The sequence below is a fragment of the Alosa alosa genome, chromosome 2 (genome assembly GCF_017589495.1).
Source record: "Alosa alosa isolate M-15738 ecotype Scorff River chromosome 2, AALO_Geno_1.1, whole genome shotgun sequence".
Classification (NCBI taxonomy): Eukaryota; Metazoa; Chordata; class Actinopteri; order Clupeiformes; family Clupeidae; genus Alosa; species Alosa alosa.
In genome coordinates this window covers 14,664,342-14,689,729 of record NC_063190.1, presented here as the reverse complement: position 1 = coordinate 14,689,729, position 25,388 = coordinate 14,664,342, and the positions used below count along the sequence as shown (strand labels likewise).

Here is a 25,388-nt window from a genome sequence, read left to right as displayed (position 1 = left end):
AATTACATTACTCAAGTAGCTCAGCACACACTTATAAATTAAGCACTGAATATGTGCAAAGTATCCCTGTGTCGACAATAGGTGGTCATTCAGGAAACGAGACCAACTGTAACACTATAAGCTCACCCTGAGAAAGAACAGAAACTTGTGATGGCATCCTTTATTATGTACAGTTAGTTACAACACTCAAACCTTCTCATGTACATCTCTTCAAGTGCTTGACAGATCATCACATTATAAACCAAACTGTTACAGAACGAGAAACAGCAAGGTGGCCACATGACGTCTTTAAAAAGGCAGTAGGGAATGCAATGGTGTCAAATCTTTTGTAGAAACGACACCATGATACATACACTAAAAACAAGAGGGGTACTTGCAATCTATAGTAAGGTTAAGCCAGAATAGTCATAGTTTTGATTGCAAGTTCCAGTGTTCAGTAGCTCAGTCTTAATAAACCATCATAGACCTTTAGAGCACCACAATGTTTACTGAGTCATTTGCACCAAACGAAACTAAATAAATATAAACTAAACAAATTGCATAAATTAAAATCTGACACAACATAATCATGTTCGTATTAATCAAGATCATCTAGATTCTTAGACCTCCACATTGCTTCCATATTTCATTGTTAATGACACTATATTAGGGGAAGATGACCATCCTGCCATGTCATCTGAACAACCATAGAAGACAAGATGGGCTCTGTGATTTGGTCATATTTTAACTTTCACAAGGACAACTTAACAGCAGGGGGAGCCAAACTAACCAAACTCCTGAATAAGAACACATTTCCTGTCCTCATCATTTGTCCTGCATTGATCAAAATTTCACCACAATTTTTGACAGAACAAACTTATGGTACTTGTTCTTAAAATGTGGTAACTGGAATGCAATGCAAACTGGAATGTGTGATACAAAAGCACCAACCTGCTACCATGAGGAATTAGCAGAGGTGTTCTCTCTGTCAACATGTTATTTAGCATTTCCTACACTGATGTCTTTCATAATTACACTGGTGCAAATACAGTAATTTGCTGTGTATTAGCCGCATTGTGTGTAAACTGCAGGACAGTGTTTTATGCCAATTTAAAAAAAAAAAAAAAACATATTAACCACACCTGTGTACTAACTGCAGTGCCCAATAGCCCAATGAATCAGGATCAGATCATGCTTTAATCATAAAGAAGAAAAAATAAATGTATTCCCATGTATAGACCGCCTCATGTATTAACTTTATAGTTGAAGAAATGTTGCACAATATGCAAACCTTGGTTAATAGTTGGGAAATTATGGCACCATAACCCTTTCGTTGGGCTCTATAAAATGCTAAAGCAATCACTGACTATATCCACTGATAGGCATATTAGACTGGAATGCAGAATTGGTCAAATCTGTAGCAGTACATAGACAGTGTCAGAACATATTGTGGCATTTAAAAAAAAAAAAAACTAAAACCTTATGTTATTTCATCTACAATATATGCTTGCTGATGGAAATATCTTTGTTCCTCACACAAGTACTAGAGATTGTGTCACAGAAAGTAAGAATGGATTTGATTGGTCTGTGCAGATATTGATGGATCCATGGAAATGGTGAACAAAAACACATCTGTTGGCATTTGTGATGAATGTGCAGATCTCTACATAGAGATGCCACTTAGAGAAGGACCAGTTTCGCTGGTTTTCTTCTCTGGTGGTAAATTTGTTGAGCCTCAGAACAATATAGTTTCTCATAGTTTGAACTTTTAGTGACTAGAGCAAAATGTCTGACTTTTTTCTTCCTCTTATCCAACTGATTTGAATCACAAGAAAAATTGCAACATTTGTGCCTTTTAAAAAAAAAAAAAACATTACATTCTGAAAGTCATGGAGATTTCTGAACTACTGAGTAAAACACCACCTCCCGTTTAACAAGTGGACGCCACCTTGTTGGTCAAACAATCTGGTAACATTTCAGTCTCTCCATTTCTGTCTATGACTGGAGAGAAAACAAAAATATCACACACACAGTGTCACACTCCACCATGTAGGGAATGGCAAAGAGCATCCCCTTGACATTAAGGTGCTGCCCACAGTATAACAGTCTTTTCTTTGTGCGTTCCAACTATCATTATAATATAAATATGACACAGACAATACACTTGCAATTTTCTTAGTGCTAAAATGACCATGAATCAAAACAGCAACATGGCAGATAATCTGGCACTTTAAAACTGAGATTAACAACAATGTTGAAGGGTGGGTGGAATGCTCCCATTCATGTTACAGACTATAAAATTAAAAACAGGATCAATCCAAGCCAAGGCTTTCGTTCGGTAATTCAAGCTAATTTATCCACAACAGCAGTGCATATATTTAATACAGATCCTCAATTCTGCATCAGTATCGTTATATCATGCCTTCTCTCCCATAATTGTGTGTCTTAAAAAAGAACATTTGTGGTAAGGCAATGGAAAGAAGCCGGTAGACGCATAAAGGATGACCTCAAATAGGTTTATATGTTTGTGTGTGTGTGTGTGTTTGGGTAAGTGGTGTGTGTGTGTCTAGGTGTGTTTAGGTGTTTGTGTGTGTGTGTGTGTGTGTGTGTCAATATTGGGGGGTGGCTGGCATCACTGGGGCATGTCCCTGTCTGTCTGGGGGTCTGCCTCTCCCTTGATCTCTTTGTCCTCTACACATCTCCTCCAAAAGGCATGACATGTAAACATGATTGAGAAGGATTAAAAAAACTATTGAGTCAATATGTGACAGCGTGACTGGGAGATGACCTGCTGTTAAAAAAAGGCTGATAGTGACCTCTCCAAAACACTGGGATAACTGTTAGAAAGACCCATGCTATGAAACGGAATTGATGGAAAGATGTGAAACATCCTTTTATCGATGTAGCTAGACTAGACTATATTGTACGTTCAGAGCACCTTATGTGGTCTTATGGTTCCTCTGACTCCCATAGCACCACCGCGTCTGGCTTCCCTCCTCTGCTTTGAGCAGGGCCTCTTTCCTCTCCCTCCTGGGGCTCTTCCGCGTCTCTCCTCAGCTCCTCACAGGATGCACCCGGGGTGTGGCGCGCGCTGTGGTGGCTGTGTGTCTCTCCGGAGGGATCGGGTGGAGCGGTAGGATGGCCTGCGGGCGAGGGGGAGTCTGGAGAGGAGGCCGCTGGCCCTGGCGGCAGTGGTGGCCCGCTCGTGGGTTGCGAAGTGGCTTCGGTGCCGTTGCAGGGAAATGGGGAGGACGCTGGGCCGGGGCAGGAGGGAGCAGGCTGGTACTCACGGATCTCACCGGGCTCCAGCGGCTCGGGGCCACACGGGTCGTGCTCACTGCAGGATAGACGGCCGTCCAGCTTGGAGATGAAGAGTGTGCCGTCGCGGTGCTGGGCGCAGAAGGAGCTGGGGCACATCTCGCAGAAGGAGGCCGCTTCCTGACTGCACACGTCACATTGGTGCCATGGGCACTCCCAACGACCTACATACAAACAAACAAATGAAACTCCAACAAACAAATACGTTCTTACAAAAATAGATCTAGCTGACCGATCCATGACGAGGAGGTTGTTGTGTGGGGTCCAATCACCTGCGGGTCTTTTGGTGAGGCTGAGACAGTCTGCGTGGTACACCTTTGGACAGCCTGGCCTCTTGCAGGACACCAGCTGGCCTGAGTCCCCACAGCTGAAACACTCGTCCTCCCGCTCTCTGGTCACCTCCACTTTGGCCGGCTTGCGTTTCAGTTGAGCCTTTCGTTTCTGCCTGCGCGCCTTGTCTTCATCACGGGGCTGGTTCTTACCAATAACAACAGCGAGAAATCAACATGGGAAAATGGATTCAGGTTTTCTATACATAACAAAAAGTATATAAAAGAGTAGCTAAGTTTAAGTAGTTAATTTTACTAAGGAGGGCAACTACGTATTGTTGGAAAGCATCTCTGAAATCATCCATACAGAAGTATGAAGAGTAAAGGTGTTTTTGTTTCCCTTAACACAATTATTGTTATGATAGCGCTCCATTTACACACTATAATTAAACTTTTTCATCTCCCTCTTACGTCTGCCATGCTCACCTTTGGCCGCACGCCAAGGAAACCACTACAGTTGGATGCCCCACATTTACACACAGTCTTCCCATTGCCCAGGCACTCTAGGTTGTAGTTGAATGTGAGCTCTGTGCCTAAAAGAAAATGTGTATTTCTTTTAAATAGGAGTGGTGTGAGGGAAATGGTGTCCTTGAAACAATTACATAACATAAACATAAACATAAAAATTGTCTACGAGTTCATTTCAAAGTCTTTTTGAAAGAGCTTGTCATAGCCTTGATCATCTACCAGATGACACACACACACACACACACACACACACACACACACACACACACACACACACACATTAATACACGTGTGGTCTGCAGGTTCAGGTCCAGTATCTTCCTCTACTATTGGACTGTCTGGAATCTCTAGTCTGTCTAGTGGTCATCCTTAATAGTGTGTGCTTGACACTCACCAGCTGTTACGTCTTTCAGAGCAAACAGTCCTACACGGGTGTCTCCATTTACTGTCCACTTCTGTGTCTCACAGTTGGGCTGGCAGCTGTGGTTCATAAAACGAGCCTCATTTCCCTTGGGCCCTGCATCAATGATTCGGTCCTGAGGACAGGATTCAGACAGACATAGAGAGAAAGAGAGGGAGAGAGAGAGAGAGATTCTAATTCATTCTAAAGCCCTCCAAACCCAAGAGCTAAACCCAGAAAAAAGTCCCCTACATCAGTTGTTGCAGAGACTAACTGCCTTGCCACACACCCACTCTGATCAGTCTCACAACAGCACTGTTTTCCAAAAATCAATCAGAGTAAACCAAATTATGAAACAATGTAAAGAAGCCTATTTGAAATATTGGAAAGAAGAAACTAAAAATCAAAGTAGATTACAATGCTATCTGGCCCTAAACCGAGAATATAAATTAGCAGAATATCTTAATACTGTCAGAGATAGAAAACAGAGACTGACCCTAACCAAGTACAGGCTAAGTGACCACAAATTGGAAATCCAAAAAAGGAAGACTCAGAAAATCATGGCAACCAAAAGAACACAGAATATGTGGTTACTGCAAGACAGGTGAGGTCGAGACAGAGATGCACTTCCTCCTACAACAGGGGCGGGCAAACTTTTTGGCTCAAGGGCCACATTGGGTTTTGAAAATTGCCCGGGACCCGCTAACACCCCACGACACACAAAATAAAATACATTTTTTATAGCCTATAATTTAGTATGAAAAGTAAAAGTAAAATGTGAATTGCTTAAAAATACTGCTAATTTTATGCTGTTTAACAAATGTATAAATTGTGCACTGTCGCTTTAAGACAGTCGCTTTAATCAGAGACTTTCTAATGTGGAGACACAGCACTCAAAAAATAGTCCATAGAAATGCATAGTGCTAGTTTGTCACGCCAATATGGCCGTTGTCTACACATATCCCACCCCTTCCTCTGCAAAACATCGACATGTGAATACATTGAGCCAATCATGTGGTGTGTTGTGAAGACATCGTGGCAATCATGTGTTGTGATCTCGCTGCTGGAGCAAGATTGGTGTCGTGAAGCCTTGCGCACGCGCAGTTCGACCCAAAGACTGTGCCCGATGAGTGCCCATAAAACGTTGGTATATGGCCGCCGAGTGGAGGGATTTGCCTAAAAGGACTTTGCTTTAATTCACGTTTATTTCTCAATGATCTTCTGCCTGCTCCGCTATGGCTAGTGCTGTACCTACGGCTGGGTCCTCTCACAGTTTTTAAATGGTCAGTAGTGGGAACTACTGTTGCCTTCATGATTTCCTTTTAAAAGTTTCTTATAAGAAGGACATATCACTTTTCAACAATGACCAGCCAGAACCTGCGGCTCTCTCTCCCTCTCGTGAGTGCATCCCTCTCGTTCCCAATTAAATGGATCGCATAATGTTCACGTCAGATCTGCTGCAAAGGAGATAACTAAGAGTTAACTTAAGTTTAACATGATGTTATCTCTATTTAACATGATGTTTTGACATTGACATTGTAAACTCTAAGGGGAGTGAAAAGCAGTTTGCAGTAAAGCTAACCAAAAAATAGCGAGCAGCCTGATAACCAAATGAAATGCTTGGCGGGCGGATGAAAGTGCTTGGATGAAAGTGCTTGGCGGGCCGGCGGGTCGCAGTTTGCCCACCCCTGTCCTACAATGTACATCCTTCAATCAAACAAGAAACCTTTTCTTCAACAAATTTAACTCATTTTAATTAACTTAATGACATATCAAAATTAAAGATACTATTAGGAGAAGGAGATAAAGCATATCTTGCTGCCCAATATGTATCAACAGGCCACAATGAGGGACAATGAGTGACCTATATCAACAAATAAATAAATACACACACAGACACACACGCAGACACGTGCGCACACACGCACACACACACACACACACACTGCATCATACACTGCATTTTATTTTATTTTGCCTATTTATTTTATTCTTATGAAAATCTACTGACATGTATGTGTTCAGATTTATTGTATAACTGCTTTGGCAATATAAGTTAGCTTGCCATGCCAATTAAGCATTCTTGAATTGAATTGAGAGAGAGAGACTTTTTTTTTAGATTGAAAAATAGCTTGTGGTGGCAACACTCAGAACGAGATTCCTTGTACAAAGCCAAGCAAAAGCAGACCAAAGCCAGGCATTAAAAGAACATTAGATAAACCCTGAATGGTTGTAAATCTAAAACTGCTATTTTCATTGTGCACGGGGGGAGAAAGGTAATGAAGAGAGTCTGCCTCTTAATGCGGAGCTGCAAGTTGTAACTTCTACCTGTCTATTTATGATTCATGCAGTTGAGTTGACAGCATGTACATCTAAATCAAGCAAAATGTTTTTTAGATAGCATACATGACTTTTCTTGATGTGAAAATAAGCTTAAGACAAGATGAAGAATGAAAGTGAAGTTCTCTGTATTTGACTATTCCAACAGAAAGCTGTTTGTCTGGGAGCTTTCTGCAGCTAATATGGAGGAATCTCGGTGTTTACCATGACATGAGTTCATTTCAGCATTAACATATAAGTATTAAGCAGCTTCTGACCTTGTCCAGTGTCAGCATGTAGAAGTTGCCAATGTCGTTCTCCTGTGCATGCTTTATTCGAGCACGACACTCTTCCTCATCAATCACTTCCCCAACATACTCACTCACAAATGCCCCCTAAAAAGAACAAAATATCAAATATTTTAAAACTATGACCTGGAAATAGTACCTCAGAGGAAGCAACTCTCAACTTCCAGCTGGTTCTTTAAAGTGTAGCTGAAAGTTGTCGAACCTTTTTAATGTCCGAGCAACAGCGGAGACCCCAGCCTCGCGTGAGCGTGCGGAAGATCTCCACCTGGGAGTACTGGCGCTTGGCGAAGCTCTGGTTCTGGCAGTGTTCGCCCGCCGGGCACACCTGAGGGTGGCACTCGTACAGCAGCATGCGGTTGATGCACTCCGAGTCGATGCCACATGGGTTCTCGTCTGACGCCTTGCAGTTGCACCGGGGTATCTCTGAGAGGTCAGCAGTGATGATCTGGACCTTGCCTATGGGCCTGTTTACCTATTAAATCGAATTAATGACATGTATGACAATCTAGGCAGTGGAGAAGAGTAGGCATATTGTCCCTAGCTTTCGGAGGCTATTCGATTTCTGTTACCATTGTATAAGTCATCCAGCCGGATGGGAATTGTTTTGGTTTAGTTCCCTGTATATTCCCTAGTTTGATGTTCATGCCATACCTTTATATGCCTGTAGGGCGGTGGCTTCTTGTCATTGCGCCTGTCCTCCTGAAGTTGCCTAAGCTCCTTCTCTGCCTGCAGCTCCTGAAACCGTTTGCCAGCTTCCTCAAGAGCTGGAGGTGTAGAGTAATGACAGAGAAAATGCACTGTAACATACTCATTGGATGAGCTTAGTGGCAGAGTATTTTTGTAATGCCCTATCCCTTCATTCCATGTTTTGATTAAGATACAGTCTGATATTAATAAACAAGAAGGAAAGGAGGAGAAACTTTGCTAGGTCTGCGAGTTTGTGACAAAATCACACTGCTAACTGATTGAACCAATTGCCCTGCAAGAACTCTAGCACCTTTTTTGTAAGTGGAGTCGACACCTTTCCCCATTTTTTCCTTGCTGTTGGCATCTGCCTCCATGTATGGAAACACCCTGGCCTGGTAGGTCCACAGGTAGTCGTTGGACCCGAAGAAGTGCACGGGGAACTCCCCCAGGTCGTGCCTCATCCGTAGAATGTTGTCTGGGATGTCTCTGGGATGACTGACCTCTGCCGGCCACCACCTGCTGGGATGCAGACACATCAGGCTGAAGAGGACCATCTCAGCACGGGCTGCAAGGGCTCACCTCATGCATGCAAACACCTGTGCAGACAGACAAGCAAAAAAAGTTAACTTTTGTCTAAACTGACCTGTATCTGCCTACTTTGACCCAGACCACCTCCTGGTAGTGAGGTCGCTTTCCGGCACGGCAGTCATTGCAGAACCAGCTTCCCTCTGGCATGCTAATGTTCAGGCATTCTCTGTGGAAAGCTGCAGGGCATGACTCACAGCACAGAAGACTGCCCCCTAGAGGTGAGAGAGAGAACACAGGTAAGACAATTACCATGTCAATATACACTCACAACTGACTGTGAGTATTTTATGTGCCTTTTATTAAGTTGCTGATCTGGCCCTGGTCTGGTGTCCAGTAGGCTTGAGGACTGACCCTCGGAGCAGACAAAGCACCAGCTGACGTTGACGTGCTCGTGGTTGCGGCAGCCCTTGCGGGGCACAAAGTGGTTGGGGCACAGGAAGCTGTTGGCCGTCAAGGGGATGCTTCCAGCTGCCATGCAGAAGTCATTGGCATGATAAGCAACTGGGCACCTCACACAGCGGGTCAAGTGACCTAAACAGACACAACAAAACACACACACACACACACACACACACACACACACACACTCAATACAAAAATATGTAGACTTGATTTGGAGGCTCTGTTTGTTTGTTTGTGAAAGTGTGCTCAGATGACAAAAAGGCCTTTGGGCTTGTAGATATTACTATTTCACTGACCACATGCTCTTTTCTACTGTTGCTCATTCATTTGTTCAATCCTCATCTAATGAGTCTTTCAGAGATGTTGTGGGCCTAGGTCAAGGAAGCACTGATAAAAGAAAGACAAATGCTCACCAGGTTGCCTGCTGTGGTTGTTAAATATAGTTATTATACGGCTCTTCACAATGCAAGTAGAACGCTCCATTGACTTGAATGGGATTTCCCAAAGTTCTACTGGTCATTATTTTCATCTAAGGACCTCTAAATAATGGCCGCTGTCAATGGCAACCAATTTTCATTCAAAAGTGAAGGCAGACGGTTGATCAGCTGTGTTCTGTTTAAAGAACATTTGATTCAAGTTCAGTATGTGTTGTGAACTATTTGTTTCTCAGCAAAAGCCACAATGAAATGGTAACAAATAAATGTAAAAAGAGACATATCGTGGAGTTTATTTTTCCGTTTTGGCAAGTAGCCGTGTAATTAGCGGGATAATGTATAGAACGCCGGTCATTATTGGGAAAATAATTCTTTTCAGGGCAAAGCAAGACCCCTGGCCCGTTGGTGTCCGGTTCGCCCTGTGGGGACTTATTTTCCCAATAATGACTAGCGTTCTATACATTATCACTTACTTAAGATATGGTCATTGTGGTGCATCATGCTGTTTTAATGATTAATGATTCATTACCGTTTGATTATGAATGATTCGTTACCATTCTGATTATTTATTATTTTGATTATTTGCACTTCATGTTGGGAGGTCTGTCCTTACTAGGAAGTCCCCAATCAATAGAATAAGAAGTCATTCCACATCTTGTCCTGCGTATTAACGGAGATAGACTCACCGCTGGACGCTGAGGTGCTGGTGGGGTTGGTGATGAAACAGGAGAGGCAGACATGCAGGGAGCAGCGGAACCCACAGGCCAGGGGCACGGTGGGGGAGTGCTCAATGATGCACTTCTCATGGTAGAACTTGCCACACGTCGGAACCACACAGCGCTGCACCGCATCTCCTGACTTCCTGCACACAAAACAGGGGTGCACACCTGTGGGAGTGGACACAAGCATGAGAGGAGACTCTGGGGTAGCAACAACCCTGCAGTGGACTTCAGGCTATGAAGCACAGACAGGATGATGTTGTTAAGTTGCATAAACAGCCACTTGTTTGGTCAACATCAAAAGAGCATAAGATATGTTTCCAAAGCCTTCCATGAATCCAACTAATGACTGAAATGAAGAAACATGACCCACCTATTGCTGGCCAAAAAGCTGTTTAGAAATGTGGGACACTGCTTATCAGAATACAAATAAGATGGCCCCTTAGCGTCCTGTTGAGTTTAAACCACAGTAAACCACAAGCATTCTAAGAGAGAATAGAATGGCACACCCTTACCAGAGCTACACTCTTGACAGACAAACTTCCTTTGCAGAGGCTCTGAGAGACCAACACAGCGTGGATGGAAGGATCCGTAACACTGTCCCTCACACATTATCAGATCCCCAGGGTTCTCACACACCTGACCAGGCACAGAGCACAAGACACCATATTTATGGATCTAATTATATATCACCACCACAGTAATCTTCGTTACTCACACATCAACACTGATTACAAGTAACCTAAACTAGAATGCACAATGTCTAAGAAGGTGTAAGCAAGCTTTGCTTTTCTGTACAGAATGCATTCTACCCTGCTGCCTGCTCTACTTTGTAGCCATAATGTTAGTTTTAAGATAATTACTTCACATCACTACATGGACATATGACATTGCAATTTAATATCATATCACTATAATACAAACCCAACTCACCTGACAAACATTCTCCCGAAGCATAGCTGTGTCACTTCTCTCTTCAAAAAACCTTTTCTGAAGAGCAGGACTCTCCGCAGTAGCAAAAGACCCAGTTGTCACCATAGAACAGTCACTGGTGGCTGAAATCACCTAAGAGAAGTCCATGATGCTGTTGAAACTGAGCAAAATATGATTCTTCATACCATTGATAGCCTAAGAGTGATGCTACAAGATGAACATACTGACCTCTGAGTTAAAACCATCCCCATCTTCTTCATGGAAGTCAATTAAGCTGCCACTTTCTGAGGCTCCGGGTGAGCAGTCTGATTCTTTTTCCAAATTTAAAAGGGCTGGGGAGTCGGTTAGTCCTGGTACCATTGCTGTCTTTCCTTTCATTTTGGCTGAAAGCTGACCTGAGTCTTTACAAAGAGTAAGATAGTAACACATCTAATTGGAGTTCACCTTCATCAACGCCTTCAGTAAAAAATATAGGCAATTAACCATGAATAATACATGTATATATTTAATACTAGTGTCAAACCTGGTAATTAAGTCTTTATAACTTCTAAAATTCTAAGCATACAAACCTGAGATGATGTTATGACCGGAACTATTCTTCAGTGCTTTCACCTGTGAACGAGAGTGTGCCGTTAAACATTACTGAAGGAATGGCCTCAACTTTTAATATGGAGAAAAGTAAATCCAAAAGGTGGCATTCCCAAACCCACAGCTCTCTCACTAGGATTGATCTCAGGCATTCATCACAATTTCATAGAGGATCAGATTACATGATTTCAAAATGAGTATCTGTGTTGACCAGCCTCACCTTTCTCTTTAGCGTTAAAATTGGCTCTGATTCTATTGAACTTTCCAGAAACTTCAGGGTGGGCTTCCTTTGTCTCTTTCTGTTCAAGAGTTGGCCATCAGCTGGAAGAGGATGATATGATTAATGAGAGTTCCTTACTTCAAACAGATGGAGTCCACACATAATTTCATGTGTTCAGCTGAATAAAAACAAAACTGAATTTGGAGGAGACCAAGAGTGCCCGGGGAACACCTGCATTTCATCTGTTAGTTATCAATATGATGATGAGATTATAATAATTAATGAAAGTTGTAAAGGTTTTCATACCAGACTCAATTTGCTCTTGATTCAGTACAGATCCTTCATCACAACCAGCCTCTGGGGGTGGAGTTAGTGTGCTGATTGGTAAGGCGTGGCATGTAGGGTTCTCTGTGATTGGTGGTGAAATTTCTTCATTGGTCTTCAACTCTTCTGGGGGTGGGGTTTGCATTTCAGGAAGTGACCTTGAGATTCCGTCCATTTCTTTGTCTGGTGCAAACCCTTCTTGATTTATGATGCCCAACTGGACAATCAAATGGCAGAAATATTAAAATATGACAGCAATTGAACATGCACATCCCTCTTGAGTTGTGTATGTTGTACATATCAGAGTCATTGATATTTTACCTGAGCTGCCTTTGCAGGTGACTCATTTTTTTTCTTTGCTTTCTTCCTTGTGGAAAAGATCTGATCATATTCCTCTGTCCATTCAATAAGTCTTTTGCTGGGTTTTCTAAGGCGTTTGGATTGTGTATGTGCTATGGATAACAAGAATTCAGAACAACATTGATCAGCTAGACACACAAGTGCATTCAGTTAGGTTTCAGTTTTGTTCTTAGTGACACCAAAATGAAGAACACCATGATATGTTTCATTTAAATGCTGATATACATTTATAAAGTCTCATTACCTTCTGTGGAGTTAGTTTGACTAACTGATGTACCATCATTTGAGTTGGAAACTCTGCCTTGGTCTAGACTATTCTTTGGCACAGAGAGTCTGTCACCCTTGAAGGAGGTGTTTGGTGGTCGTTCTTTCTCCCGACCACAGTTGTCTGTCTCTCTGCTGTCCTGTTCAAATTTCTGCCAGCGCTTCTTTGGGGCACTGTCCAAGAAATGTACCCCAGTAGCATCCTCTGCCAGCAGAGACTGCTCCTGTATGTGCCCATCCAAAGGAACTCCACCAGAAGCAAACTCAAAAGGCACACCTGGTTTCCTCTTTGATCCAAGTAGTCCACTCTTTGGCCCTCTTTGATTCACATTTGTGTAAGAGTACTTATACAGGCTGTCAGTCTGAATTTGTTGCGGCTTTTCTGCTTTCGGTCGGGACCCTGACTTTTGCTTTGTTTTTGACTGTTTTGACTTGGATACCAAAACCTTCCTTTTTGGACAACTTTTACCCCTGGCTTGGGAGGCCTGACTTAGACAGGTCAATAGGTCCTCTTCTGGAAGCAGGGATGGTTCCTCTTTGATGAGTGCACTTGGGTTGTCAGGCTCCAATAGTAGAGGTTTGCCTTGTAGTTCCCGAGTATCATGCATGTCCTTGAGAAGCATTAAGAAGGTGCTGAACTTGTAGTTTGTGTCGGGTTGAAAAGACAAAGGCTGGCCACTCTCCTCATCCGTTAACGATTTGAATGTGACTTCTTTCATGTCAGTAAGATCGTCAACCATTAAGACTAACGGCTGTGGAGAGGCACCAGGAGGTTCCTCACACGCCTCTCCTTCCGTCTTCACAGAATTGGGTGGGGAGGAGATGGCAACTGGTTTTGTGGATATGAGTGAAGCTTCATCTTCAGATTTGATTGCACCCTCAGTGTGTTGCCCTGGAGACAGTGGTTCTACTTGATCTTTGTTTGTAGTCAGAGAGGTGGCATTTTGGGATTTGCAATCAGGTTCTGCTGTTGGCTTTTCTTTTGGAGTAAGTTTGGTACAGAGCTTTTCCCCTTCACTCTTTATGGGCGTGGGGCTTGTGTGGCCAGAGAGAGCTGTTGAAATAGCTTTATCTTCCTCTAGGGCTTTGAGGGCTTTAATCATTAGGCGACTACTTGCCGGGAGGCACTTTAGTCGACCCTTTAGGACCTGCATGGACTCATCAGAGAGGTGTTCCAGACCTGGTGTTTTGTTCCCCCTCCATTTTGTACTGGGCCCTTCAAAAGCCTTTTTCCTGCAGGCTCCCTTCACAAAGGAGCTTCGGACGAGTTTTATGCCTGGACGGCTGCTGCCTCCAAGTGAATGCCCCTTCCCTGGTCTGCTGAACCAATGACCACCCTTCTCACCCAGGACCTTCTCCTCCTTTTTTATAACTGGTGGCTGAGTTGATTGGGGTTTAGATGGCCGTTCATTGGCTTTAGGACACAAAATCCTTGGTACTGAGTCAATATCTGAATAAGGATTATCTCCAATTCCATCTGGCTTCTCTTCAGTAGGAACATTTGTCAAGTTAAAGACCTGCTTTTTTGTAATCAAACTGTGGTTAGGACATAGATTTTTTCTGACTTGATGTATATTTTTAGAAATGTTTTTGTCTTTTGTTATCAATGGGTGGCTTGGGTGCAAGTCATCACCACCTGAATGGATACCACCAGAGGAAGACTGGCACATGGGAGTTGTCGAGACCTTGTCTCCTGGAATAGTGCTACTAAAAGTCTCATCTGAAACATCAGATTCACACGTGGCCTTTTTCGGTTGCCCAGCGAATATGGCTTCTGCTTCTGCCACACTGGTTTTCCAGGGCTCAAGAAACCTCTTGGGTATCTAAAACAACAACATGGTCACAAGGATTATAAACACAAAAGTGTTCACTTTCCCTGACCAGACCCCCGCTTTCTAATCCATACCCTAGCTTCAACCGAGAATTAAATGGGTCTATCTGACATGTTATGTTTTTCTCAAGATTTAAACGTTTCTTAAAAGATTGTTTGTTATTTAATAAACAAAACAATTACAGTGTATTTGTAGTTTTTGTCTCTTTGTCTGCCTCTCCTCCTTAGCACAGGTAGATGCTCAAACTCGTGACCACCCTCAAAAGTGTGTGTGGCCTTCCCAGGCACCCAGGCCATCTCCACAGGCTCCCCAAATGTGCGGACAAAGTACTGACGACAAGGTCTGTCACTTGACTCTGAAAGTCCAGAGTACACAAACTTCATACAAGACTGTTTATCACACCGGTAATTTAATTAAAATGGTCATGTAAAATCAGAAACGGAAAAATACTTTCATTCATGCATCAGGTCATACCTTTTATTCTGTGGTACACTCCCTGTGTTGCATTCAGAATCACCTGACAAGGCCACCATGGTCTGCGATTGAACTTTGCCCATATTACCTCCCTTTCCAGATACTTCACTAGAAGACTCTTCTTTGGGCTGCTGGTCTGCCAGTAGACACCAGACAAAATGATGTTATATGACATCAAAGCTCAATCTCCAGGGAAACATTTTAATTATTCATACCCAAACTCTAAATGAATGATGTAATACGTAAATATATGCATGGATGTATACTCTAGAGCATTTTAGTCATTTTCAGTATGTTACATGTATAATTTCATTTTCTGAATTCTAATTTCATCTATTCTGCTGGCATACACTACCATGGTAAACACATCCCAAGAGATTTACACTGTCATGCATAGTTATCCAAATCAACTCACAAGGCAGGGAGAGTTGTGTGTCTATACATGTGTTTCCATGACTGCAAATCATCATCAGGTCAGTAGCAATACACACATTATTAATGAATAAACTACAATATAAAGTGTAGTCAACTAATGCATCTAACATTCTGTGTATAAACTACTTGTATCAGACATTTTCAACCAACAGATGGCAAAAACATCCATTGACTAATGGACTATGTCTCATGTCAGTAGTTATTTGGTCATTTACCATTTTGGGAAAAAATATAATAAAAACACCAGGACTTGCCATTGCTGACTGTGTAGGACTGGATGGCCCCCAGTCATTGTCCACATCCTCATCTGGACCATCTTCACATTCCATCTCTGTTGTTTCCATAACACAGCTGTTTTTGGCGGCAGCAGGTGCCCTCTGTTTGGCTACGATGTGCTTTGTGCTGGTATCCTCATCAACCATGTGACCTCTGGTGACCACAACTTCTGCTGTGCCACAGGTTGACAGTGAGTCATCTGACCCTTGACCTTTCCCTTTCAAAAGTGCTTCAGTGTCTTCCTCTGCCCCAGGGCCTTCATCTCCATCCTCTAATAAAATAGATTCAAAGTGCAGGCAGCGTTGGTTTACAGGGCCCAACGTGTGCTGTCCAGTGTTTGCATCAGATGGAGCTGATTGGCCATCCTTCTTCTCAGAGCTTGCATCAGGAAGAAAAGCTGCAGCCACTCTGGCATTGTTTGAAGTGGCCTGATGTGTGTGCTTAGCATACCTGCTTCTGCTCACTCGTTTCCTTATGTGTGTGTGATTCGTCACCTCCTGAATGTTCCTCTCAGGAAGAGGCAAGTTGGAGTGGCTCACCATGGAGGTCAGGTCCCGCAGCCTCTTCAGAGGGCTGTAAGACAGAGAAGGGTATTGCTGATTGTATTTCTGGACTGATGAGCTCTTGGATGCAGTGTGTGGAGTTTTGGACACTGCTTCACACTTCTCCCCATTGAGGTTGATGCAAGAATGATGTGCATCCACCGTTGAGTGTTTCTCTGGATTCGAACCGCTGTCCAAGGCATTCTTGATTTCTTCTTCATTAGGCTCAGTCATGTTGTCATGACATCAACATCTAAAGGATGATAAAATACAGGGGTTATATTCACTGTAATCATATATAATAGAATTCAACTATAAATGGCAAGTGTTTACAAAAACTGACATGATCATTCATTTAATTTGTGTGTCAATATTTATCACACTCACGAAATCTGAAATGTCAGATAAAATATTCAATTACCTCCAATGATGTAAAATAAAACTCTACTGTGCTGAATTAAAAATGGAGAATACTCTATTGCTGCGAGTTGGCAGAATGTTAAAAACATTTCGTGTCGAGGGCCATAGGCTACTTGATGCATAAGACACCTTGACTGTCCATCCCCTGGCAGGTCGAAATGTGCGCTATATTGCTAGTCTAAAATATGCGCTCCGCTCGTGGACTAAACCCATCTACGAGCAAATTACGATTATATGTCATTCGTCTTAAACTAACATATGTCCCAGTGATTCTCAAATCAGTCTGTGATGAATGGTTGCCCGCGATATCCTTGTTATATATCTTGATAACACGCGTTTTATTAAGCTCTTTCTTGCCGCAGCTGTGCAATAGGGTGAGCAAAAGATAACGCGAGAGTACATCACCAAGGCACTGAATGGCTCACGAGTCGCTGCCTAATATACCTGATGACAAGTGTAACTCACAGGCTAACACGCAAGCACTCGTCCACACATACATGCTCTATCCCTAAACTCAATGGTTGTCTACATGGGTTATACATTTCTGAAATAATCGCATATAAAATATGATGATGAGATACATTCCAACGAAATCTTACCATTTAAACGTTTTCCATAACAACAACACTTTAAAATTCTTCAGTTTGGGGCTGGAAATGCACTTAATTCCAAATTTGTGAAAGTGGATCAGCAAAATCCCAGTATTACTAGGCCAAGGACCTCACCACATATCCCTGGCTCTTGAGCTAGCTATCACTCACCGCCCGCCCCTTTCAATATAAATAGACTTGTGAATAAAGAGTGATGAAAGCAATTCACTGCTAAACACCTTTCATCTACACAGCGTGCGTTACCCCTCTTGAACTATCATACCCTTAATACTACTTTTCGAATAATTGTTTCCTTGCAGCCGACCTGCCCCTGTATCTGGTTGAAGCCGTGGCTGTCCGTAGCTGTCTTCAAACAACCAATCCGCTCCTGTACCCAGCCCCCAGAGAGAGGGAGAGAGAGAGAAGTACAGTGGTTGCGGTGCATAGTTAAAAATCCATGTCAGTTAAGTGTGTAATGACATATTTTAATTGTCTGTGATTGACAGTCATTCGGAGGCTGCTGCCATATGATTTCATACTTAAAGAAATGCTTACAAAAACACATTTTTAACGTTAACGTTAACATTTTTAACTAGTATTATATTACATGACACGAGGGGTGAAAATGTCTAAGAAATCTACACGGAGGTGTATTTTAAATGCACTATAACATTTTGCAATCACTGTCACTAGGCTAATATACTATTTCTGCTCCTCGTTCAGGCGAGTTTTAAAGTCAATTCCCTGCTTCAAAATGGAGTCTGTAGCTCTGAACAGGCCACAAAGTGTTAACATTTCGATTGCAACTGCACATAAAACGCATAAGATATCCACTCTGAGTTTCATGCGCGAGTTTGTGGTAGATGTGGTAGAATTTGTCATTCTCAAGCCTTATAACCCAAGTTGTAACATCTTAAACAACATAACATATAATCAGTCGAAACAAAGTAGATATTCATGGTAATCTGTGCCTTAATATAACTGCCCACAGGAAATGTGATCTGCCTGCAGGCAGAGAAGGCGCCTATGCGCGTTCAACTGTAGGCTACCTCACCAAAACAAAGAACAGTGGCAAATGTGGTGTACTGTGCCATATTTCTGATGTTCGCCCTGAATTGGTGATTTTATGAGCTCATTGGAGTTTCTATATCCAACAGAATAGAGGAGGGGTGTATTTGGTCACATCGTTCAATCACTGCCTTCATGTGGCCGTCGCGGCTAAATTTAGATAACTGGTGACGCAGTTGGACAAAATGCGTAATTATAGGTATTTCCGTCATGTTTGAAAGAGGAAATCATTGTGGTTAATTGGGAATAAAGTTTATATGAAAGAAGGCAGTCGAGTAAGCCTGGCCGTCTGTTTTAAAGGAGCCACACCAAGGGGCGTTCTGGCTGGATTCTTTCTTTCTTTTTTTATTGATGTAAAAACGGTGCAGTCGATAACATGTTATAACGTAAATGACACGAGCGAGGCGGACGCTGAGTACACTCAATGTCACTTTGGTCTGATGATTTGCCGACAACACTGCCACGCACAGCCGAGGCAATGGCGACCAAGGCCTGCGAAATGCAGCCGAAACAGCGCCCTCAACGGGCTGAATGTAGTAGTTACTTCTAACAACAGGCCACAATGTCTCATCTCGTTGTGCGAATCATAGTAGAGGACATAAAGCCAATTTATAATCTTAGAGTTAGTCTTAGTCTATTGTTCCAGAATCTGCCTTTAGGTGAAGCTCAAGAAAGAATGTAGGTTAGGCTATAGTTAGTGCCACAGCCAGCAATTTCTCCCAGTAATGGCTATAGGAGTTGACGAAAGCATCAGTTTCACCTAATTAATCAACGTTGAGTGACAGGCTTGGCATGTCTTTGGCTCCAACTTTCCTATGAGTACTCTTCTCAGTGGTATACTACCCATGCAGTTCTCTCTTTTCATTCTCCCTCTAATGGAACCAGAATGCTAAATATCGATATCATGACCCAATTTAGACATGGCCAAACTTTAACAAACTACGAGGAACCTTGTTATGCTGGGATATATAATATCACAACTGTTGCTTGTGCAAATTATTTTGAGTGCAACTTTTTGTGTAAAGACACATCTCAGAGAGCTCGCCCAGACAGCCTGTCGACATCCTATCAGCGGCCAGATGTCCGATGTTGGAGGGCATCTGTGGCATTTGTGGTTACACACTCCATCTAGTGGTTAAAACATGTATTTGACCTCAGCCTTAAACATAGAGGTTCTGACTGTGTGCCCCAAGCGAGTTTGATGGTTTGCCGTTGCTATCTTTTCTACTCACTGAAAAGACAGATTTGCTATCTTTTCTACTTTCTGTTTTGAGCTTTATGGATAATTAATCCCTAACCTTGCCAAATTAACCTCGAATTTTGAATGTCAATTCACAGGCAATATCACTGCCAGTGCGTCAAGACACTTCATTTGAAAAATTATTAAGTCAAGCTTTATGAATGAACACAGAAACAAACTCTACGATCATTTGCCTTTTTTTGGTTAGTTAGGGCTTAATTAATGTCAGAATTACGACGTCTGTGACAACCTTTACCAGCAGGGGGCAGACCAAATCTTCCTAATACAGAGCCGTATAGGCCTAAGGCTCTGACCTAATACATCCATGGAACCGAGTAGCATGAGCATGTTCAATTACAGACTCGCTTTTGAGACAGTATTCACATATAATAGGCTACATAGAAGTATATGAGCTTAACTGTTTCATGTTTTTTTTTTTACTTTCAAACTATGTGACATGATCAGTAGGCACATGATTCTACATAGAATAGCCTACTGCTCTTGTCACTTTAGATGACCCAACAAGGCAGTCCTAGTTTTCTGTCTCACTTTTCTTGTAAGAAGTGCTTGCTTGACTGTCCCCTGCTAGATACTGGCGGTAACAGATACGTATTTACTGTAATGGTTAGATCTTATTCATGATCACAGTGGGTGCTAGACATTGGCAGCTGTGTTTGTGTTAAATACCATTAGTTCTTACACTAAGTCACAATGTCAAACAAGTCCTGGACATCATTTAAAATCATTTCCATTCATTGTCCGCTTTCTATTCACGTCCATCTCCATTTCCATTCACCGCCATTTCTATCTCTTCCAACTGTCCTGCTGCTGATTCTGCGTTATTTATCTGTTATCTTCTTTGCTCTGACCTTTGCCATGGCAACTGGATCTGGCGACCTCACTGACCAGCTCCAGCTGTGCCCTGCTGGTGCCTTCCGCCCCAGAAGACCTCGCACCTCCGTTAAAAGATTTGTTATCTCTCTACCCCCTTCCTCTCTCCTCTGCGTCTCCATCCACCACGGCCTCACATATCTCCACACTGCAGGCCTGCCCATAGGCATATGGCTCTCCTCTCTTAAGTCTGGTTAAATCAGGCTTTGGTCAGGAATGTTTTCATCTCCAGGGTGAAGACGCAAACGGCTAGAAAAGCACCGTTACAAAATCTGAACCCTAATGATTTAGATTTACCGCAGTGCATGTGGCTAATGGACAGATCTATTCTTCTTGACCATACCAGGCAGACTCTAAATTAAAAGGCATGGGTCTTGATCCTGAGGTGACATACATAGACTGGCATGCATGTTTTAGATTTGTACAGATTTGAAAACTGAAGTGTGTTTTCTGGCTATTAGAGGAAAAGGTTGTTCATGGCCATATGCTGCCCTAGTCCATATCTAGCGGGTGTCCTGCTTAATTAAGTCTTTTTAAGATCAAAGTGCATGAAATGAAGAAAATAGGTTCCTATAGTTCCTATATAACCATATAATGTTATGTTATATCATTACATGTAACATTGTTGTAGATGAGGAGAAGAATACATTGAACATTAAGATTACATGTAAACTGTGCAATGTGTAGGCCTGCAACGATTAATTGATTAATTGATTAATTGATTAATTGATTTGTTGTCAACTATCAAATTGATCAACTTAACTAATCAACTATTAATTTGTCTTTGGTCTTTGGTCTTTGGTGTGAGGACATCACAGTGCATTCAAGGACGTCATCTTGGGCTTTGGGAAACACTGATCATCATTTTCTGCCATTCCAAAGACCAAACAAACAACCTGATTAACCAACAAAATAATTGTGAGATTCATTGATTATGACAATAAACATTAGTTGCAGCCCTAATAAAATGTAATGTATAAATAGAAAGCCCCTTGGCCTCTTTCAGGAGGTGAGACCTGGATGGCCGTCAGATCTCAGACATGTAGAGCGCTAGTGAGTGTGTGTGTGTGTGTGTATGTGTGTGTGCGCACGCTTCCTGACACACCACCCCCTGTCACACACTTTCACTTCTGATAGTTCCGGAGCACCAAGTCTTCTGTTGACAGTACTTGAACCCTGTTTGTGTATGTGTGTGTGTGTTTGTGTGTGAATGTGTGGTGTGTGTGTGTGTGTGTGTGTGTTTGTGTGTGTGTGTGTGTGTGTGTGTGTGTGTGTGTGTATGTATGGTGTGTGTGGGGAGGGGGCTCCAAGCATATGTGAGAGAGCTTGTGTATGTAGGCTATGCGAGTGGGGCATGTGTGTGTGGGTGAAAATGTGTGTGTGTGTGCAGAGATTCTCTTCCTGTTGTTTGAGATTCCGCTGCCCCCCTCCGCTTCCACAGCCTGTATTCTGACCCCTCTCCTCCCAGCTGTCAGCTGTCCGAGCTTGTGACAGCTCTCTCCTTTTCAGCCTCCTTCTCTCTCTCTCTCTCTCTCTCTCTCTCTCTCTCTCTCTGGTTAGCTCTGGTCTGCTCTAAATGGTTAGCATAGGTTAAATGTCTTTATATTGAGAGGTCTTCACCGATCGGGGTTGTGTTGACCAATTATTTCATTTTCATTGCTCAGGCTGTTGTTTTACCCCCAAATGTTCTGGTTTTGCATGAGCCATACTAATAAAAAAAAACCTCCATAACCTGATGTGACCTAATGTGTTTTCTATGTATCTAATATTGAGAGTGTTATATTTTCAGTCACCAACAGACAGTGCCCCCACCATGTGTCTCCATGTTCACCACTAGATGGAGTAGAGCACGTTTGCAAAGCCAGAAGCATGGCCACGAGTGTTCCACATATCAGGCAAGAATCACTGAGCAATAGCGAGGAAGCTACTACTTACATTTCTGAAAGATGTGTTGCATTGCACTCTGCACTTGCATTGCACTTAGGTGTAATATTACCCTAATACACATGGCAGTAACACCATGAAGCATTTTAATTTACATTTACATAATTTACATTTGTTAATTTAGCTAGCAGACACTTTTATCCAAAGCAAAAATGAGGAATATAAAGACCTCAGTTAACATTTAATACTAGATCAATAAATACTACCAGATGATGAGAGTGCACATGTTTTATCCACATGTAGAGGAGGGAAGAAGGGAAAGTGCATGTTAGGTGTGTTGGGGTGTGTTAGGAGAACCTCAACAACCTCTTGACAGAGGGACGTTCCTGCTCTGCTTTATTATTATTTGATGGTGAATTTAGGAAATTGACTTTGGAAGATTTTGGAAGAAAGTTAACTTATAAGTACATTGATGCAGAGCCATACAATGGGGATCTTCCATGGGTCTACATGGTAAAGTTGTAATATACAGGCTGACAGTCCTCTGGTGCTGTTTTGTATCCTGAAAAGAGTGAGATGAGATGGATTTGAAATATACAGATTAAACTCTCATTCACTGCTCATTGAGCTTAATGCAAATCAAACCAGCTAATAGGCTAACTGAAATAACACCATGCCAATCTCTAGGTATGGTGAAGGGTATGTGATGATGTGGGGCTATTTTAATTCCAAAGGCCAAGGGAACTTTATCAGGATGCATAGTATCCTGGATCCATAAAATAACTGGCCTTTAAAGATAAAAATCTGCCTGCCTCTATGGGAATTTAACATAGGGGTGCCAATACTTATTTTAAGGAAGAACCTTTATTTATTTATGAAATGTACAGATTAAACTCTCTGGTCAGTGTGCTCTCGCTAGGCACCTAAATAATATCCCCTATCGAGTGTCCAGAATGGAGTTACCCACTATCCTCATTCAGGGAAAAAAAATCACAAAAATGTCATTTCAATTATTTCTTGTAATGGCTGTACAGAGCTTTTCATAGTTTGTGCACACACACACACACACACACACACACACACACACACACACACACACTGAACAAAAAAGGAGGGAAGTAAAAGGAGAGGAAATCTTGAGGGCTTTTCAAAAGCGTGATTCATTTGGGTGGGTGGGTGCTGGGGGGCTCAAATGGGCTGAGGTGCATAATGGATTTGAAAAGAAAAGGGGGAGAGCTTGGAAGGACAGTTGAGTGCCACGGACTTTCTTTCAGGATGGGGTCGTGTGTGTCTGAGTCTTAGGTGGAGCTTGCGATGGCTGGGGGTTTTGGTGAGGTGTGGGTATGTGTGTGTGTGTGTTGTTTGGGGGTTTGAGTGGTGGCAGGAGGTTGGCTCTTCAGGAGCCGGAGACCTGCGTTTAATGAGAAATTCCTGGGGATTTAGAGGGTACCAGAGGTCTTCATTTTCTCACTGTGCCCACGGGGGCCCCCGCGCCCACAGAGCCCTCGCTCTGCACTCTCTCTCGCCTCGTTTCTCTAAAGTGGGCTCGTGAAGGGGAGCCCCCATTCACTCAGAGGATGGAGGAAATGGGGAGAGAGAGAGAGAGAGAGAGAGAGACAGGGGGAGAGGAAGGGTTGGAGGATTGGGGATAGTGAAAGGATGGAAAGTGGGTGTGTGTGAGTGTGTGTGTATTTGTTTTCGGTGGGGTGTGTGTATTAGTTGTGTCTGGAGGCTGCTGGTGGAAGTGGTGGTGTGAGGTGTGCACCCATGGGGGCTCCTTCTCTGAGAGTCTAATTAGATGGGTACACAGGAGGAGATGAGGGAACCTGATGTGCTGCTGGCTCTCCCCAGTTTCAGTATGCTGAGAAAGAGAGAGAGAGAGAGAGAGAGATATAAAGGACAAGATAAGAGAAGCTGTGAGAGAGATAGAGAGAGACAGAGACAGAGAGAGTGGTACATAGGCAGAAAGAGACAGAGGCAAAAAGAAAGACAAGAAGAGAAAAATAGAGCCAACTGTAGGGGCCCCCTCTCAAAATCCTGGGGTCCCCTATCCCCAGCTGCCCTCTCTTTCTCTTGAGTCTGTTTTGGAGGGGCGGCTGTGAACCAGCAGGGACCAGCTAGCCAGAGCACACTCACCCCAGGGAGGTGAGGCTTAGCCAGGGCCACGCCGAAGGCTGGAGGGTAGGGGTCCCCTCATTCAGCCCGGCACTCTCCTGGCAGGAGTCCCGCTTTAAGAGACGTCCCATGGATGTGGGATGGATTGGTGAGGGGGCTCCCTGAACAACACACATGCAAAACAAACACTCTCGTACACACACACACATACACACACACACACACACACACACACACACACACACACACACACAAAAGCGTATCAAATCCATAAAACATTAATTCCATCTCTCTTTGTGGGGACAGTGGGAAGCTCAAAAAGAAACCAAACCAAAAGGACATTTCTCCAACAGGAGCAGAGCAGCTGAGAGGAGAGAGCAGTGGGATTTCAGGTCTGCTACTTTTGCTAAGGACGAGACAGTAAATGGTCATGAGAAGTATGTGTATGTGATGGGTGTAAAAAAAAACACACCACTGGATATTCTAGTTTGCAATACACCAGTACACATATTCCTGTACTTGTTTGTTTTCATGTTAAAGTATGAGAAGATTTATCAGCATACTAAAGTATTGCTCAGTATTCTAACATATTACTGTATTTACTGTATTACTTGAATTTCCCATGGAGATCAATAAAGTATCTATCTATCTATCTATCTATCTATCTATCTATCTATCTATCTTGTTTTATTATTTTACTATGGCACAACTGATTAGCAGTTTATCAATCAAGTACATAGATTAAACCATCTTAAAATATTGGGAGCAAATGTCAATCCCAAGTCAAATACATGAACATGTATGTATACAACACAATTACATATAACACATCCAAGTTTTAAACACATTGATGCCACAGACATTGAGGAAAACATCATCCCATATATAGCTACTGCTGCTTGCTTCTCTCTCTCTCTCTCTCTCTCTCTCTCTCTCTCTCTCTCTCTTGCCTCAAGAACAGTATCAGACCCATTAGAGAGT

General features: G+C 42.7%; 1 protein-coding gene across 6 annotated transcripts; it reads right to left on the bottom strand.

The window, feature by feature from the left end:
- Nucleotides 1–145: 145 nt before the first annotated feature.
- On the bottom strand, nucleotides 146–17,555 carry nsd1b (nuclear receptor binding SET domain protein 1b). 6 transcript variants are annotated; one of them, XM_048236001.1, is made up of 23 exons: nucleotides 17,219–17,555; nucleotides 15,636–16,452; nucleotides 14,947–15,082; nucleotides 14,655–14,827; nucleotides 12,621–14,463; nucleotides 12,338–12,468; nucleotides 11,999–12,233; nucleotides 11,693–11,793; nucleotides 11,454–11,496; nucleotides 11,113–11,285; nucleotides 10,885–11,016; nucleotides 10,467–10,590; nucleotides 9,919–10,119; nucleotides 8,748–8,927; nucleotides 8,452–8,608; nucleotides 8,119–8,327; nucleotides 7,773–7,885; nucleotides 7,324–7,593; nucleotides 7,092–7,208; nucleotides 4,489–4,630; nucleotides 4,053–4,159; nucleotides 3,570–3,774; nucleotides 146–3,461 (listed from the first exon to the last, which is right to left on the bottom strand). In XM_048236001.1, the coding sequence occupies exons 2-23, from the start codon at nucleotides 16,431–16,433 to the stop codon at nucleotides 2,929–2,931; spliced, it is 6,123 nt and encodes a 2,040-aa protein (XP_048091958.1). In that variant the 5' UTR covers nucleotides 16,434–16,452; nucleotides 17,219–17,555; the 3' UTR covers nucleotides 146–2,928. The 6 variants fall into 6 exon arrangements, with proteins under 6 accessions (XP_048091958.1, XP_048091972.1, XP_048091964.1 ...); XM_048236015.1 differs by having other exon boundaries at nucleotides 3,570–3,768; XM_048236007.1 differs by having other exon boundaries at nucleotides 8,119–8,324.
- Nucleotides 17,556–25,388: the final 7,833 nt, after the last annotated feature.

Coding starts and splice junctions, on each gene's coding strand:
- nsd1b (XM_048236001.1), bottom strand. CDS start 16,433: ATGACTGAGCCTAATGAAGAAGAAATCAAGAATGCCTTGGACAGCGGT. Junction 12,469..12,620: donor TCAAACTAACTCCACAGAAG/GTAATGAGACTT, acceptor TGTTATCCATAG/CACATACACAATCCAAACGC. Junction 8,928..9,918: donor CAGCACCTCAGCGTCCAGCG/GTGAGTCTATCT, acceptor GTGTCTGTTTAG/GTCACTTGACCCGCTGTGTG.